General features: G+C 42.1%; 2 protein-coding genes across 2 annotated transcripts in view; one reads left to right on the forward strand and one right to left on the reverse strand.

The window, feature by feature from the left end:
- LOC117521065 (PH domain leucine-rich repeat-containing protein phosphatase 1-like) overlaps positions 1-7,024 on the forward strand; it is a 143,166-nt gene extending 136,142 nt beyond the window's left edge. Inside the window, 4 exon segments of the mRNA XM_034182383.1 lie at positions 1,275-1,388; positions 1,834-2,028; positions 4,069-4,297; positions 4,420-7,024. Of these exon segments, the coding sequence (XP_034038274.1) occupies positions 1,275-1,388; positions 1,834-2,028; positions 4,069-4,297; positions 4,420-5,727 (1,846 nt within the window). The 3' untranslated portion in view covers positions 5,728-7,024.
- The window catches only part of si:ch73-40a17.3 (meprin A subunit beta), a 13,750-nt gene continuing 1,368 nt past the window's right edge, over positions 6,378-18,759 (reverse strand). Inside the window, exons 3-13 of the mRNA XM_034182627.1 lie at positions 18,424-18,467; positions 18,240-18,318; positions 16,292-16,409; positions 15,969-16,147; positions 13,364-13,582; positions 13,031-13,183; positions 12,255-12,470; positions 11,705-12,172; positions 11,444-11,623; positions 10,753-10,909; positions 6,378-7,546 (exon numbers count right to left, since the gene is read on the reverse strand). Coding sequence (XP_034038518.1) covers positions 7,321-7,546; positions 10,753-10,909; positions 11,444-11,623; positions 11,705-12,172; positions 12,255-12,470; positions 13,031-13,183; positions 13,364-13,582; positions 15,969-16,147; positions 16,292-16,409; positions 18,240-18,318; positions 18,424-18,467 — 2,039 coding nt within the window. The 3' untranslated portion in view covers positions 6,378-7,320. The remainder of the gene's footprint in view (positions 7,547-10,752; positions 10,910-11,443; positions 11,624-11,704; positions 12,173-12,254; positions 12,471-13,030; positions 13,184-13,363; positions 13,583-15,968; positions 16,148-16,291; positions 16,410-18,239; positions 18,319-18,423; positions 18,468-18,759) is intronic.

Here is an 18,759-nt window from a genome sequence, read left to right on the forward strand (position 1 = left end):
TTTGGATTTTGCATCCATACAAGTAATTTGAAGCGTTTTCTGCATCTATGCTCCTAAAGTGTTGTCGGAAAAACAAGAAGGGCTTCTTCTTCTTCTTCTCCATTCGGTTTTGGCAAGCTCCCGTTAGAGGCGCCACAGCAGATCAATCATTTCCATCTCACCCTGTCCTCTGGATCTTCCTCTGTCTAACCAACCACCTACATGTCCTCCCTCAGCACATCCATAAACCACCTCTTTGGTCTTCTTCTTCTCCTCCTGTCTGGTGGCTCCATCCTCAGCATCCTTCTCCCTATATATCCTGGGTCCCTCTTCTGCACATGTCCAAACCATCTCAATCTTGGCTCTCTGACTGTTTCTCCAAATATGCGTCTGATGGAAACTAATGACACCTGCATTGGGCTGTCAGCCGGTTTATGTTGGGTTGGTTATAGAGCCCTCGAGGTGCCAGCTCAGAGAATCTATGTAAGATGATGTTGGTCCTACGTAGGCCTTGAAGCCCTTTGGTGCTGATGTTTATCTTTGGATTCTGTAGCATGAAGAAGACGAACGTCTATGACTCCCCCTAGGTGGGACGCTAGTCAGACATAGGTTACTTCTCCAGCCAAAGCCGCTACCCTTTTACAGCTGGGTGGACTCGGACGATGCAGATGAAGTGTGTCATCTAAGAACAGAGATGAATAGTGTGACAGGGAATCAAACCGAGGTCATGCATAAGTACCGTATTTTCCAGAGTATGAGATGCACCTGCTAAAAAATGCCTCTTGCAGAGGAAAAAACCCATATATGAATCGCACTGGAGTATAAGTCGCACCTTTTTTCTGTATTATCATCTCTTTAATGTGGGATTTTTGTGTGTTGTTGTAACATAGTTGGCATTTATTCTTTTATTATTAGTATTAGTTTATTAGTTTGATTCCTCAGAAAGTGCAATAGAAATTGTCATTACAATTATTATTAATAATGAATGTGTGGGTTTTAAAAAAAAAAAAAATTGCATGCAAGTCGCACGACTTCCTAAAGTAGTAGGTAAGCTATCTATTTCTTTTTGTTTTTTCATTCCTTTTCAGGTTTTTGTTTCTATTTTTTATTTATTTATTTGTATTTTTCTAGGATTGGGGTGCATTTCTTGTTTGAAAGGTGCAATATTATTATTATAATACAGATTTAAATTATGAACCAATTAATCCTAAATAAAATTCAGTAGATTAATTAATAATCACAGTTATTGTTCTTTGCAATGAGATTGTTTTTTTTTTTCCTGTTTCGTTTTTCAGTAATATTCGATGTTTCCGTATTGATCCGCCTCTGACTTTTTCATCACATGAGGCATTGGGTGGACCTGCTGTGTGGAGTCATGGTTACACAGAGGCCTCGGGCGTCAAAAACAAGTGAGTTCAATCCAGTTAATGCTGGGAAGAGAGAGGGGAAGGAAAAAAAAGCAAACAAAAAAACTACTGCACTCATACTTGTCCAGTAAAACCCTCACTGATCCAAGCCGGGAGAGAATGCACACTGAGCCCGTTGTCTCAACGAGAGGAAAACACACTTAAAATCTGAATGATGTCTACTTCAGACATCTCAGTTATGGACTAAATTAGCGATTCATCACTTTAACGTGCATGCTAATGAATAAGATGGATCTAAGCTTTTTCACATTGTGTTTGAGGAGACAAAAGTCTGGTAGGATGATGTAAGCTCTGCTGCAGCTTTGTCTTTGTTTCCATGGTTATTTGTGTGCAGAGGATGATGGTTAGCATGTGAAGTTTTCTTTGTTTCCTCACAGAGCTCATGATTCAGTGATCAAAGAACTTTTCTTCATGGTTTCCTCCTCAGACTTTGCGTCGCAGCCCTTTCAGTTAACAGCTTCTGTGGCAGCCGTGAAGCGCTGTACGGCGTGTTCGACGGGGATCGGAACGTGGAAGTGCCCTACCTTCTGCAGTGCACAATGAACGACGTGCTGGCTGAAGAGATACACAAGACTAAGAGTGAAGAGGACTACATGACCAACACCTTCCTCGTCATGCAACGGTGAGCAAATGTGCCCTCTGGTGTTCCTGGTGCTCACGCTGAAGCAGCTTTGTACAGATTCACACAACATCAGAATTTAAGTTCACTCCCACTTTTTACAAGCTCCTTTTTTAAGATTAAAGCTCACACGAAATGACAAACATGCTCAGGCCATCACACTGTGCAACTCCTCAGTTGGGGAGAGAAGGAGTAATGGGAAGAAAGAGGACGGGAAGGAGAGGAACAGTAGTAGCCAGTAAACCAGAAGTGAGCAGTATTTCTGGTATTTATATTTGTGTATTATATTTATATTTGCAAATACTTTTTACTTTCACTTTTGATACTGTGTGCTTCTTACCCTGTGTGCTGCTGGAACCTCAATTTCCCTGAGGGAGTTTTCCCAAAGCATTAATGAAGTTCTAGCTAATCTAATCTAAAGTAAAAAACAATTCAAGCTCATGTTTAAGCAGTAAATTTAAAAGGCTCAAGGTCATACTGCCTTTCTTTTTTACCTCGTTTTCTTGAATTCAGGGGTCACAGGGTGCAAAGCTTTCTCGTGTTTTTGTTAAACAGAACATGTGTGGACCGTCTGGGGTGCGCAGCACAAGGTGGGACCACAGTTTAATTTAAAGCACCAGGCAAACTTTTCCTGCAGTCTCTGAATCATCAAAGAAATAAAATCTCACGTTCTAAACCATCTGAGTCATAGCTGTCATTTGATCTCAAACCAGTATTTTTCAGTATGACATATTTTCTCAGGACTGTATCAGTAGTAGCTAGGTGAGTTTAGTTTTTGGCAGTTACTATGGTAACACTACGGTTTCTTCTATCCTTTAAAGTTGCATTAGTCAACCGCATATATCATAGTTGTGCTTGGTTTGCAGCCCATGAGTGCAGCCTTCTTTCCCCTGAAAACAACGGATGCAACAGTTGTCCTTCGTGGCCCAAACAATCCACTTCAAGACAACCTGGTTATAAATTTTAACAAATAATAAAAATATCCAGACTCCATATGTATAATTATAAAGAAGTAATGTGTATAAGTATAAATATGTATTGATAATTGATTACTGAAACTACAGGCTAGGCCCACTGCGCTAGCTTGTCGCGTGTAGCTGGTTGCTAGGAGACGATAAACTAAAGATGTAATTGGAAAATGCTATGTGGGCTTGACGGTCTTATTTCACAACATCTGGTTCGGCATCCGCAGTCTCAAAAGGCCAGATCTTTGTAGAATGCAGCCTTTGAAGGATGTGGCCCCTGAATTGCTTCACGTCCTATACAGTCTCTGACGCTCGTTGGTGCCTGTTGCTTATCTCCAGATTTTGTAGTGTGATGCAGCTGAGAGTCTTTGAGCCCCTCTGGACGGGACACCAATTCAAAGCAGTTTGCTTCCCTAGCCAAGGTCCAGTACCCGTTTACAGCTGGGTGGACTGGCACAATGGAGATGAAGTATCTTGTCCATGGACACAGACAGGATTCAAATCCAGGACTACATATTTGCAGCCTGGCTCCTTATCCACTGAGCTACCTGCTCTCTTATTTCAGAATGATAAAAGTAAAGTCTGAGTTCTTTTGGACAGCTAGATTTGGATCTAATTATTTTATGATTTGACCGTATAATAAAACATGATCTTCACATTAGGATTATTGTGTTTTTGCATACTTTTTATTTCCTTTTCCCATTGTCACCTGTACAAAAATCCCAAAATGTTGTGGCCGCCAATTAAAAAATTTTTTTGGAATACAAACACAGGACCCATCATCCTCAAATTTCCAAAATTTTTGCCCCTGTAACAAACAATATTATTTTTGCTCAATTAATTGATTTAAAAATACACAGTGGCATAAGTGGTTAGCATGCTTCCCTCCCAAAGAGGACATCCCTGATTCAAGACATCTGGAAGGACCTCCCGTGTAAAAGTTATGCCAAATCAACTTGTGGTTCCGTACCGGATCCACTGCAGAAAAAATTTGGAGTGACAAAAAGAATGACCGAATTGATTTAAACGCCATGTTTCTCACTCTGTGCTGCCTTATCTCGTGTTTTTCTTTTTGCAGAAAACTGGGGACTGCAGGGCAGAAACTGGGTGGCTCGGCAGCTCTGTGTCACATTCGCCATGACCCCACCGACCCCGGCGGCTGCTTCACCCTCACAGCTGCTAATGTGGGAAAGTGTCAGGCAATTCTGTGCCGTGACGGAAAGCCGCTGTCCCTGTCCCTGCTTCATAATGTCGGGCTTGAAGAGGAGTATCGCAGGATCAGGCAGCACAGGGCCATCATCACCGAGGTAGAGATCCGTCAGGAAGCACAAGTGCTTGTAAATGTTTTGTTGCCCAAGCACATGTAGCCTACATAATGCACCATGTGTTTCTGTGTGTAAAGACTCAGAGCTGATGTTCTTTTCTCCAGGACAACAAGGTGAACGGTGTGACGGATTCAACGCGGATCATGGGTTATTCCTTCCTTTACCCATCTGTCATCCCGAGTCCCTACGTGCAGACGATCACGCTCACCTCCCAGGATGAGTTCTTCATCCTGGGCAGCCGGGGTTTGTGGGATGCTGTATCCCCCTCGGAGGCTGTGGAGGCTGTCCGAAACGTCCCCGACGGCCTGGCTGCTGCTAAAAAGCTGTGCACGCTGGCGCAGGGCTACGGCTGCACCGACAGCCTCAGCGCCGTGGTGGTCCAGCTGAGCGTGAGTGAAGACTGCTGCTCCTGCTGCTGCTCGGAGCCTCCACAGCCACCCCCCAGCCCCGGATTGGGCCATTATCCTCACTCGTCCTCCTCCATCAAGGAGCGGCCACTGGGAGCTCCAGATGGGTCCCTTCCTGTTCCTCTGTCGTCCTGCAGTGAAATCAGCAGCGAGATCAGCACCAGCGAGATGAGCAGCGAGGTGGGTTCCACCGCCTCGTCTGATGAGCCGCTGCAGAGTTCTTTGGTGCTGCTGCACGAGCAGCCCCATCACCCCCATTTCCACCTGCACCACCAGGCCCACTCACTGCCACAGCACCAGCATCCGCACACAGCCGCGCAACCCTGCCAGTACCTGTTTCCAAGTTCAGAGCTGCCATCTGCCCGCAGCTGCTGCGGCCTCCATCCAGCCTGCCTGATGAGTTCCTTCCAGAGGCAGCTCTCTAGCGCCACCTTCTCCAGTGCCCTGTCTGACAATGGGCTTGACAGCGAGGATGAGGAGCCCATCGCCGGGGTTTTCTCCAATGGGAGTCGCGTGGAGGTAGAGGCAGACGTCCACTGCCTCACGTTCTTGTCCTCCTCATCACCTCAAACAGCTTTACCAGCATCCTTGAGCCAAGAGTGCATCCCGCTGGCCCTTCCTCCGCCCCCAACACCTCCGTGCACCCCCGAGCCCATTGAGGAAGGTGCTGATAAGAGCCTCGGGGAGGTTGAAAACGGTCTGGAGAGAGACGAGTCGTGGCAGGGAGTTGTTGAGGGAGGGAAGATGGCCAGCAAGAGGAGGGGCAATGGGTCAGTGGCACCCCAAGAAAAAAGTCACAACCTGATTGAGGTGGCGGCCGACGCGCCTTCAAAGAAGCCGGGGGGCTATTTCACGGCGCCGGCCCAGCCCGACCCGGATGACCAGTTCATCATCCCCCCCGAGCTGGAGGAGGAGGTGAAGGAAATCATGAAGCAGCATCAGCAGAAACAACAGAAGCCCAGTGGGAGCGAGCAGCCCATGGACTATTACGACACCCCTCTTTGAAAAGATACGCCTTCAGCATGCACCCTTCTCCCCCCCCCGACCATCGACTCGCACACTCTTACGCTCCAGAATGTGGGCACGAAGGCTGTAAAATGCACAGGAAAAAAGTACCCTCCTGCTTTTTTTCCTCCACGCCTTCCAGCACTCGGATGTCCGCCGCAGCCTCTCTGTCAGAGAACATGCACCGCGATCTGCTCCTAGCATTTAAGATATTATAGAAATAAACAAGCAAAAGAGCCCTTTAATGACAGCCAGCCCTCTCAAACGCCCCGTGGACACGACTCCCAATGTCCCTCAATGTGCCCTATACTCACAGACCGTGGGAGCGTTTTTACGTTAGCGTACATATGTAATCAACACTAGTCTCTTTGCAGTAGCATTAGCTTGCTTCAGCACTTGTTAATATGGATTTTTAAAAAAATTCCATGATTTTTTTTTTTTGTTTTGTTTTTTTTGTTTGTTTTTCTAAGAACTCACCATATCTTTTAATGTGAAACCAGTGACGCATAATCTTTTTATTATCAGTCCGCTCCGCTGAACGGTACACTAGTTATACCACACTTAACTGTTGTAGATAGGGCACCTTAAAATACTGTATTTCTTCAGTAAATCGTGGCTCTCGGCCGGTAAAATGGCATAGAAATATTTTATAGAAATTTGAATTACTAACTCCTAGGAGTTGTATAGTCTTTATGGTGACACAGTCACTTTTACTAATCTTCTCTGAGAGAAATGGTGATTTTTTTGTTTGTTTGTTTGTTTCCAATGACTGTAAATAAGAGAAATGTTGTATACTGATGCTTTTAAAGAATGCGTTCCTGTATGTCGGTGAGGGTTTTGGTAGTAGGGAGGATGTGTGGTTCACCCACAGATTGCTGCAATGGAGGTATAACCCCCCCCATCCAGTGTAGACCCACAAGTACCAAATATACACACACACACACACACACACATATGTATATGTGCAATTGAAGATCTGAAACCCCCAACATTCCATTCAGTATAACTAAAATTGCTATGGTGTGCTCCACTTTGTTTGTGATGTTCTGTAGCAATCAGCGTATCCAATGCACACGTATAGACGAGACTTTTGCATGCACACCTGCATGCACGGACACACACACACACACACACACACACAGATACATGGAGTTGATGATAGTACTCCCCCTGCCCCTCCCTCCTACAGTAACTGTTACCGCCGGCATGACTGTGTCAAGTTCAGTAATGCAAATATATCCACATGGAAACACAAATGTTCCCGTCTTTGGTATAATAAATTTTAAATTTGTGAATATAAATATAATCTGTGACTTGTTTCTTAACAAAAACAAAGATACTGGAACATATGATTATAAAAGTTTATTGGGATTTTAAAAAATGTATTAACAGTTTCCGAATTTTGTAGTGCTTTTACCAAAAACACTGTAACAAACATATTGCTAATAGGGCAATTCTGTTTTAATACAATAGACTGTTCCAGTATCACCTGAACACTGAAGTAAAAAATTATGATGTACCAGATAATATCTTACAGGTCTGCTTCACTCGTTATTTATTTGTTCACCCAGTTGTGTAGACGTTCCAGCTCCGTCAATACAGTGTCCGAGTGGCAGACACATTTGTCATGACGTTGCCAGTGTCTTGTGTTTGCTTCTTGTACTTTTTCTTCACACACATAACGCTGACTACCGTTACTATCACCATGGCCGCTACTACAGAGAGCGTGGAGCTCAGAATGATGGTCAGTTGATCATTGGAGGAGCCCTGGTACTGACATCTGCTCCCATAATACCACCACTCGTCACCCACCACACACCTGGAGAACACAGAGAAGAGGTTTAGGGTTTTCAGTGGTCATACACAACACGGGAAATATGGAATTTAACAATATTTAAAGTGACATCACATGATGGTCAATGGGTTAAAGAGGCGGGCTTGGAAACAGAAGAGCCTCAGTTCAAATTCCTGTCAGGCAGGAAAATCATGAAAATTCCTTGGGTGACATCCTTATTCCCCAATTTTTATTGAGCAGTGGAGCAAACTGATATCAATGTGTGGGTGAATGTGAGACATCACTGTAAAGCGCATCTGAGCATCAGATGGAAAACTGCTATAGAAATGTAGCCCAGTTAAAGTAAAGGGCCAGATTACAGATGGAGAAAGGCTTTATGAGGGCAGAACAGATACTGCAGAACAACATCTGAAATTTTGTGTTAGAGCCCAAACATGGTCGTTCCCAAAAATGATTAGCATGCCGAAATATGACGATCAACATGTACATAAATAATTAAATAAGTGAAATTAATGTATTTTCAGAGTATAAGTCACAGCTGTTAAAAAAATGCCTCTTAAAGAAGAAAAGCCCATATATAGCGGTCGCACTGGAGTATAAGTCGCACCTGTTTTCTGTATTATCAGCTCTGGGGTTTTTGTACATTGTTGAAATGTACTTTTTATTATTGCCATTCTTTCCGTCTTAAAGTTTATTTTGTTTAGTGCTTTGATTCCTGGGAAATGCCTATATACTATTAATAATGAATGTGTGGTTTTTCTGTGTATAAGTTGCACCAGAGCATAAGTCACAGGGCGTCCCAAACTAGCAAAAAAAAAAAAAAAAAAAAAAATGGCACGACTTATTCTCTGGAAAATACTGTAAACATTAGTTTACATTCAACATACAGTTAGTTCACAGATTACGGGATTCGTATATTAGGTGACCAAGCAGCCTGTTTTCTCAGGACATGTCCTATTTTCACGTCTTGTCCTGGCCCTCTTGTTTATTTTATTTTTTAAGAAAGTGATGACAATGTCCTGTTTTCATTGTTTTTCATTATGGCATTAATGGCAACGGAATGGCAGAACAGGAGCTTGTGTGGTGCCATCTAGTGTTGCTATTCCGGCGATTACGTAGTGCTAATTGGGCTACAAAAGAAATAAGTTTGTGCTTTGAACATGGGGGGGAATTATCTTGAGATTGGTTATCAATAGCTTGAGAGTACGGGGCATAGCAAGGTGCCATTCTGTCAATCATTCCATCTACTGTATTATCATTACAGTTCTGCCAGCCGTTCCAGTTCCGCCGATTAGTACCCGCTGCCAAACGAGTATCATTTGAGTATCTCATTGCTGGGTCAAGCGTCCTGGTTTTCAGTAATCAAAATATGATCACCCTGTCGTATATAAGCTCCAACAAGAACCAAAAAATTATTTTACAGTTTACAAACATTTTTGACTGTTAACTGCCAATACCAATCCAGTATATTTTTCCTGTATTCGAACAAATGGGTGATTCTTAGACTACGGGCACTTATTATGTCCTTTGATCATATTGTATGAAAAACAGAAAAAAGGGGAAATTTCACACTTTTATAGTTATCTTTACAATGAAAGTGTGTTAAGAAATTTGTTCTAGTAGTCTATGATGACTTTTTCACCTTTTTTCAGCATCATTATATGCAAATATTGCCGTTTTGTGCTTGTCCCACACCCAGACTTTTGATCTTCAATGATAAAAATGAATGGTAAAGAAATGTTTTTTCTAATGTTTTAAAATATCTCTGAATAAAATATCAGTAAAATAATCAAAACATAATTGGGGTATTCAATGTCATACAACTGTTGTGATTTTTTTTAAACAAAATGTAGTTGTCCCACACTATTGCCATAGTTTCCACCACAACACTGTAATGTCCCTAAACAGTTTGTATGAAAGATTGTTTGGGTAGTTTCTATGGTGATAAACAGTGACATCAGAGCACATGTATATAGCGCCAAATCACAACAAACAGTTGCCCCTGTTGTGTGGGCCGCCAGAAGAGGAGGTACTGCTGGCCCACCACCAGAGACGCCCTGCCTGAAGTGCGGGCTTCAGGCACGAGAGGGCGCTGCCGCCATGGACACAGCCGGGAGTGACAGCTGTTACTCATTATGTCCTGACAGCTGTCACTCATTCTTCATCATCCCACTCCATAAAACCCAGACGTCATCTCCACCTCATCGCCGAGATATCGTACTTCAATGGAGGTAATATCCTCAGCCATTTGTGTTTACTTATAAGCTGTATATTGTGAGTGTTTGCAGGAGTACCGGTCCCTCTTCCTGTGGAGGCTGAGTGAGTGCAGGACGGCACTCTTTTCCTCTGAGGGATCACTGTAAATACATCAGCATATTGAGTAAGAGGTGGAGGTGGCATTCCCACCGTTGTTGTTACGGGGTGTACACACACCCACACTTGACTTGTCTTTGTTCTTCGCCAGCAGTACCAGATCCGACAGTCGGGGACGGTGATCACCTGGGAATTCGGGACTTGGCGGCTCCAGTATTCACCAGGTTCGGTGGCGGCGGAAATCGTGTGGTTCCGGCTCTTCTCAGGACAGACGTCTTCTATCCTCGAGCCTGCCCACACGTCACCTTTGTGGATTGACTGAAATCTTATTCGGAGATTGTCTGTATGTTCGTTGTACTCCTTCACAACATTAAATTGTTAATTTTTGGCTCATCTATTGACCGTTCATTTGCGCCCCCTGTTGTGGGTCCGTGTCACTACACTTTCACAACAGCCCCAAGGTGCTTTATATTGTAAGGCAATGGTGTGGTGGAAATTACATTTACAAGGCCAATAGTGTCCGTAGTTAAAGAATCACCCAAATAAGTTACTAATAAACATATTTGTCTGGAAGTAGTTTGCTAACCTAGCTATCGAACAAAACAAATACTCAAACTGAAACTTATTCTACTTCCTTAAAATTTCATCTATATTTCCTCCAGTAACTTTAGACGATATCAGTCTGATACGATCCAAAATCAGATATTTTGGACACCCCTAATTGTCATGAAACTTTGGTACACTGTAATAAAGGGTGTCTGGGTTCATCTGGTAGAGTTGAGATTTTTATCCTCAAAAGTTTTGACATGCCCAATAGCAACCCCATTTTTATTACGGTGTGGTCATCTGAGACAACATAGCACACAAGATACAACTGCTCAAGTTTGAGGCATATAGGACAGTCTAAAAGCAGGTACCTGCAAACAGGCTTTTCTTCAAACATCACACACACTCCATTATTCAGACATTCTATATTGGCACAGGTGATTGGTAAGGCTGTGGCTGGAGTGGCAGCGGTGGTGGTGACTGACGTGGTAGGTGGTAGAGGTTGAGATTGAATCAGATAAGCCACATCTGAAAAGAGACAGTAAATAAGAGATGGGTTGATCACCTCCAAGTGGAGAATTGAAAAACGCGCAACCTCCCTACCTAACCATTAAGCATCAGTAAGGGAACTTCAATGATGAAGACCCCCACAACTGGAAAAGGCCAAAGGGGCACCCACAGTTCATCTGGCTGTGTCACGCAGCTGATTTCAAAAAGTTTTGGTGGTTGCCATCCAGGACCTGGCTGTGTGGTGGCTGCGGTAATGCGCGGTATACGCACCTACTCCCTGAACTGAGCTATACTTAAGTTGATGGGGAGGAAAAAAAGGTCAGATATTGCTAATGAGTTGTTAAATTAGGCCTGAAATAAGAAAGCTTTTAGTGAAGCAGATGGCTGGGAGGCTGAAAATGTCAACACTGACAAATAAGGGTTCATCTCACATCATTATTTGTATTGAATTTGTCATGTACCCTTTGGGGGTTTTGCATCTCAATTCGTTACTAATAACTGATTATTTAACTGCTTAATCAGCTACTCTGGAGTTGCACTTTATCCTTTTACCTTCCATGGTGAGGAGAAAGATGGCATCCCCTCCTTTGATAAAGTCTCTGCTCCTGGCTCTGAGTTGTGTGAGGTACACTGATGTTCCAGTGCTTGGCCCTCGAAAATACTTTGTCCCATCTGTCTCTGTGACCTCTATGCCAATGATACGAGGGTCACCCCAGTGAAAGTAATCCGAACCTGTTGCAAAGGGTGTTGACAGACAGGTGTAATAAACACAGTGGGATTAGTTGATGATTAGCATGTTGAAGGTTAACACACCTGTTAACTTCAAGTTGGGGTCTGTGGTGAAACTGCGCTGGTTGGACATTCGCTTTTGAATGTGTGGGTGTTGGTCCATCAGCATTATGGTAATCTGCTTCCACGGGCACGGCCATTTCTGCCCAGTATCATTTTCACGAGCGACCAGATGAACATAGACACCTAACTGATCAGTGTTTCCTTTTTGGCCACTGGGGTACAGTCCCATCTGGAAGGTGTAACCCTCTGAAGAGGTGAAAGGGGGGCTGTAGATAACCGTGTCGGATGGGGTGGTGTCCATGACATAACTGAAGTTTTTTACTCGCCATGTAAACTCTGGACAGGTGGTCTCAGACAGATTGATGTCATCTAGGGATAGCCCTCCCAATGTGGGCCCAGAGGCCCCCTTCTTCCCTTCAAACACAACTCGGAATTTCGTTTTGACATTTAAGGTCACATGGTGTAGCTGCCACAGCTCCTCAGGCTTTCCTGTTGCAAAGTGTAAAGATGGGATTTGTTGAACAATAAGATGTGATTTCACTCCAACAAGGTACGTTTTAGATACGCTCACCATCTATGGTCTTTATAAAGCGCAGCTTTCCATTGGGGTTAGCAGTGGAGTACTCTCTGACCAAGACATTCAGCATGTCACCGGGCTCCCCACAGTTGTAGAGGAAGAACTGCAGGCACTGGTAATCTCGTTTGGGGTAAAGCAACCTGCTCTCAAGCACAGCTGTATCTCCAAGCTGGCCAATGCCAGTGTTGAAGTGCATGAAATACCCCGAACCTAAAAATCCACATACCGGTCTCACTTAGCAATGTCAACACATAATATGTTCCTTCAAAGATAACTGCTTCTATGTCTGATGTTGAACTGTAGACTTAATTGTAACTGACGACCTTTTAGCTTTTTAAACAGCTTTTCGGTACATTTTAGGCAGTGGCTCTCCATACGTAGCCGTATTCGCATTAGTCAGGTCACATGATCATGAAGCTAGTACTTCTACTACGTATGCAAGTTTGTTATTGATACATAGATTACCAAAGTACATTAACCACGAGCCCAACCCCTAACCATAACAAGGATGCGATACGTACTAATAGAATTTGCAATAATTAATATGGCTATGTATGAATAGCTACTTCCAGAATTTTATGTTTTTGGGCTTTGACTTTTTAAATATCATGGGATGGTGGTTCCCAGCCAAACGTTTTAAAATGTATTTATTTCTCTTCACCAGTGGTATCACTCAATCTAGCTTTTCGACTTTATGGCTTTGTTTTTAATACCTTTCTCTGACTTTAGCTAAGCTCTAATATATATGTGTGTGTGTGTTTTTGACTTACCTGAACATTTTCCCATGTTGGAATAATCAGTATCTGGGCCGCCAGCAGCTTTAGTCACCCTGAGCCATTCAGCCTTATCATCTGATCCTTGGATCATACCGCAGATGTTCTCACGTTCAAAGTCGCATGAATCCAAGAAAGTAAGTGCCTTACCTAGAAACAGATTCATAAATGCAAACACGTGGCTTCATAGAGACTTTGATAAACTTTAATAAACTGTGTTTTTTACATGCAGACATGTTTGCAAGTGGTCACATTTCATGACATTAACCCTGTCATAACCACCTGAATTTATGACAACAATCCATCACAAAAACACTCTTCTGTTCTTACTGCAGTTGTAGAGGCGGCTGAGCTTGAGCAGGTCACTGTCGCTAAATTCCATACGCTGGCCAATGACATCACTGAAAGCGGGAATCTTGGTGACGATGGTGTGCTCACTGCCATTACTGAAGGCAGTTTTACTATAGTGCATCATGGAACCGTAGTCATAGGGCACGCCCAAAGAGCTGGAGGTGGTGTCATTGTAACTATTAAAGTTGTGTTCTTTACCTGTGGACCAGACACAATGATCCTGCATTACAAGGGTCAACACAGCACTACACACCCAGCTGCACCAATATACAGGAGTCCAAACTCTGCCATGGTCATGGGATAGGGCTCTGCCCTCCCATGACCCTTAACTAGAGTCAGCAGGTATAGAAATCTCAATGGATGGAATATTTGCCCTTATTAATCCCAGTACTGGAAACTAGAGTTGACAGAAGAGAATGTAACGTTAGATAAATAATTTCAATAGCAATAAAAATGGCATAAAGATAAGAATAGATACGCACATGCATCTTCAAGTTTGTGCAGTTTGAAGCTGCTGCAGTTATTACTTGACATTTTAACCAGACTGTTTGTGCATCTACTTATATTGCTGAATACACATCACATGAAGCAACACAAATCACAGTATATGAACTTGTGCATTGAATTAAATCATTTTGTCATAGCAGGATAATGGTGAGCATATGCACACACACACACATACATATATATATATGTATATATACACACACACACACACATACATACACACTGCATAGTGCATCTGTTGCATGTTGAATCACAAGTTACAGCTTGGAATGGAACAAAGATGGACTTCAATACAAGAAAACAGAAAATATCTGATCTTTTTGAGGAAAACATTGATTGTTAACTTTATAACTTTTAAAGAAATATGGTATAAGCTTTAACATGTCAAAATCTAACAAGATGGTAAGAAATTTAATTACGTAGAACAATAAATTTTGGGTCATGAATGGTCAATAAAAATCAGCATTTTCCACAATTATACTGGGTGCATACAGTAGTGTTCAGAATAATAGTAGTGCTGTGTGACTAAAAAGATTAATCCAGGTTTTGAATATATTTCTTATTGTTACATGGGAAACAAGGTACCAGTAGATTCAGTAGATTCTCACAAATCCAACAAGACCAACCATTCATGATATGCACACTCTTAAGGCTATGAAATTGGGCTATTAGTAAAAAAAAAGTAGAAAAGGGGGTGTTCACAATAATAGTAGCATCTGCTGTTGACGCTACAAACTCAAAACTATTATGTTCAAACTGCTTTTTTAGCAATCCTGTGAATCACTAAACTAGTATTTAGTTGTATAACCACAGTTTTTCATGATTTCTTCACATCTGCGAGGCATTAATTTTGTTGGTTTGGAACCAAGATTTTGCTTGTTTACTAGTGTGCTTGGGGTCATTGTTGAAACACCCATTTCAAGGGCATGACCTCTTCAGCATAAGGCAACATGACCTCTTAATGTATTCTGACATATCCAAACTGATCCATGATGCCTGGTATGCGATATATAGGCCCAACACCATAGTAGGAGAAACATGCCCATATCATGATGCTTGCACCACCATGCTTCACTGTCTTCACTGTGAACTGTGGCTTGAATTCAGAGTTTGGGGGTCGTCTCACAAACTGTCTGCGGCCCTTGGACCCAAAAAGAACAATTTTACTCTCATCAGTCCACAAAATATTCCTCCATTTCTCTTTAGGCCAGTTGATGTGTTCTTTGGCAAATTGTAACCTCTTCTGCACATGTCTTTTATTTAACAGAGGGACTTTGCAGGGGATTCTTGCAAAGAAATTAGCTTCACACAGGCATCTTCTAACTGTCACAGCACTTACAGGTAACTCCAGACTGTCTTTGATCATCCTGGAGCTGATCAATGGGTGAGCCTTTGCCATTCTGGTTATTCTTCTATCCATTTTGATGGTTGTTTTCCATTTTCTTCCACGTCTCTGGTTTTTGTTGTCCATTTTAAAGCATTGGAGATCATTGTAGATGAACAGCCTATAATTTTTTGCACCTGCGTATAAGTTTTCCCCTCTCCAATCAACTTTTTAATCAAACTACGCTGTTCTTCTGAACAATGTCTTGAACGTCCCATTTTCCTCAGGCTTTCAAAGAGAAAAGCATGTTCAACAGGTGGTGGCTTCATCCTTAAATAGGGGACACCTGATTCACACCTGTTTGTTCCACAAAATTGACAAACTCACTGACTGAATGTCACACTACTATTATTGTGAACACCACCTTTTCTACTTTTTTTTACTAGTAGCCCAATTTCATAGCCTTAAGAGTGTGCATATCATGAATGCTTGGTCTTGTTGGATTTGTGAGAATCTACTGAATCTACTGGTACCTTGTTTCCCATGTAACAATAAGAAATATACTCAAAACTTGGATTAATCATTTTAGTCACATAGCACTACTATTATTCTGAACACTACTGTAAATCAAGAGAATACATTTCCATAAATAGGTTCACATTCATGAATAAAATCGGTGTGCATATAGAAGACGTGCACTTACAGTTGGCTTCAAACTTTTGCAGTAACCAATAGCAAATCGGTGTTCAGTACCTTCTTGGATGTTTTCCCACATTATCTTGACATAATCATCACGGTCTGCCCGGGACTGTTCATGCCAGAACCCCAGAGCATGAAGGAACTCATGTTCAATGGTAGCTATGCGTTCACAGTTGGCGCCAATTGACAAAGTCTGCTTCCCAAGTCGCCGGTTGCCCACCTTGGAGTAGCAGCTTTTGGAGGAATAAAAACATTTTTTTTTTTTTATGGGTGCCACTGTGGGAGTTTGAGGATTAGACCAACAAACAGATATTGGGTAACAAACATTCTGACCAAAGAGCAGGAGCGATACAGAGCTAGATGTTGAAAACACTTACCCGTTCCCTTTAAAGACAGAAATGTAGTTTGGTTCACCATCCCATGGTTTGAAGTCAATGCAGGTTTTGAGCCGGTACTGCTCAAACGCTTTCAGAATGACGCCTTTCGCATTGATTTCTGTAGAGATGTCAAAGTGAACACTTTTAAGACTCACCATAACTTGTGTAAATTAATATTCAGACACTCTTAAAGCTTATTAAGCTTCAGGTATCAACAAATGCCTGATTCAGTGAATCTAAACTAACCACTATTCCTATGCCAATCTGTGCACCCCTGGGCATGTTGGTGCTAAAATGCGGTTTGGTCAGGTGTAGTGCTATGCTGAGGCAACAGAAAGCAAGTGCACCAAGTTGACTGATGTTTTTCATCTACTATTAATATGGTGCATGAATCAGGTACACCCTATATAAGTACAATCGCGTTGTACATTCTGCTTGTATACACAGAGATGAGCATCAGAGTTTCAAACTACAATGAAACTGAATTGAAAATTAAAACATTTATATAAAAAAATGCTAAACTTCACCTTACTGCACTGCTGCTTCATGTCAGGGAGCTTTGGTGGCTGCCCCCTATAAATGACGCACTCGTGCATTTTGATGCTTTGCGTGGAGATCTGTGACTCTGCCAGAAAACCTCTCACATGAATCCATTTAAACTGTAATGTGTCTGATTCAGTGCATCTGGCTCTTAAAAAGGGAATGATAGGTGAGTCTCTTTGGTTTAATTTAAGCCACGTCCAAAACGCAACCATTAAATGATTAGAATACAATCTGTTTTCACCATGTCTCTGACTTTGCACCAGTGTTGAGCACAGTTCCGCTAACCGCTAATTAGCAATGCTAACTTTTCAGCTAACTTTGAAAACCATCAGTGGACCAGTTCGCTTCTGCTAAACTTAGTTCCGCTAACTTTCAGTCTGCTAACATTTTTTTTCTTTTGCTGGTAAAGTGAGTAACGTTTAACTGTGAAAAATGTTTACAAACCCTAAAATCATACGTTAGTTCCTGTCTGTTGTGTGTCTGCAACATTCAGGCCGGTGTTCTGTCAACGCTGAAAGAAGCTGTGGACAAAAACAGTATGTAAGCAGTTCAAAAGTCAGTATTTTTATTTATTTATTTTTCGTGCATTTTTGTATTTGTGAACACATTAAGGGTGAGCCGTAGCTCCATTAATGGTTTATAAATCTGTAATATAGAGATAAATTGTGACTTCTCATACTGTGATTTACTGCTTTCAATAAAGATGATGGCAGTGTTTGGGGTTTTATTTTTTATTTATTTATTTTTCATTTGTTTGTTTTGTTTTTTGTGAGCCCCTGCGGCGCTTAAACTTAAAACGGGCTTATCAGTAGACGACAGTGGCCGCGACCAAGTCAATACTAAAATTTAGCCGTTAGCGATAACGTCTGCTAATTTATTTATTTTTTGGTTTATCAGCTTAGTGTTATAAAAGTTAACTCTTCAGTTAGCAGCTTAATTGTTATCGAAGCTAACTTTTCAGTTAGCTGTGCCCACCGCTGCTTTTATGCACCAACCATGTCACGATCAAAGCGGAGGTGGACATAGTCCAAATGTCTTTGCACCATGTGTTTTAGATCATACATGACAGATCGTGGTTATGAAACTGGCATGGCTCAGGCATCAGTGTTCTCTGACTTGAACTAGATGTAGGTCATTATGACCACAATCAAACACAGGAATATGCCTTTGTACAGCAAACTATGGCCCTTTGTGATGTCATGAAGCCTGTTTTTAGCACACCTGTCCCATTATCAGTCAGATTCCTTTCTCCATTTATTGAGTTGCCACATACACCACAAACACACAGGTGTTATCATATAACCTTTGCCCTCTGCTGTCAGCAGAGGAAAAATTATTTCTTTACGACAGTGAATACGTAAAGAATTCTCTCAGTCCAGACATCCTGAAAAAGTAAAACTCTTACCCAAATCATCTTCCATGTAATACGGAACCGTCTTTGGCCATCTGTATTCATCACCTATGATGGAATTTCGAGATTGTCTCTGTGGACATCAGTAAAAGAAATCAAAAGTCAGAGTACTAATGGTAGACACTTTTCTCAAAAACTTAATTTGTGCAACACATTTTTTAAAAAAAATCACACACACCTCATCAAGCTCAATGTCTCCCTCAAAAAGATTCAACTCTGCCTCTAAGGAGACCAAAGAAAAGTTGTTTGCAGTTTTTACTGAATAATACAGAAGTGGATTTGTTATCTCAGTGAAGGAGGTAATGTTTTTGTTCACTGTTAGGAGGATAAGTCAAAAAGTAAGTGAAGTTCCTTCAGCTGCACCCCATTTTCACTAGGTGTCACCACAGCACATCTGTGTTTTTACACCGGTTGCTCTTCCTGACACAACACATTACATGGAGGAATGTGGCAGGGTGGGGTTTAAACTGGGAACCTTCCACACTGAAACCAAGCACACTGACCTCCATCCCTG

This window comes from Thalassophryne amazonica, chromosome 12, assembly GCF_902500255.1.
Source record: "Thalassophryne amazonica chromosome 12, fThaAma1.1, whole genome shotgun sequence".
Lineage (NCBI taxonomy): Eukaryota > Metazoa > Chordata > Actinopteri > Batrachoidiformes > Batrachoididae > Thalassophryne > Thalassophryne amazonica.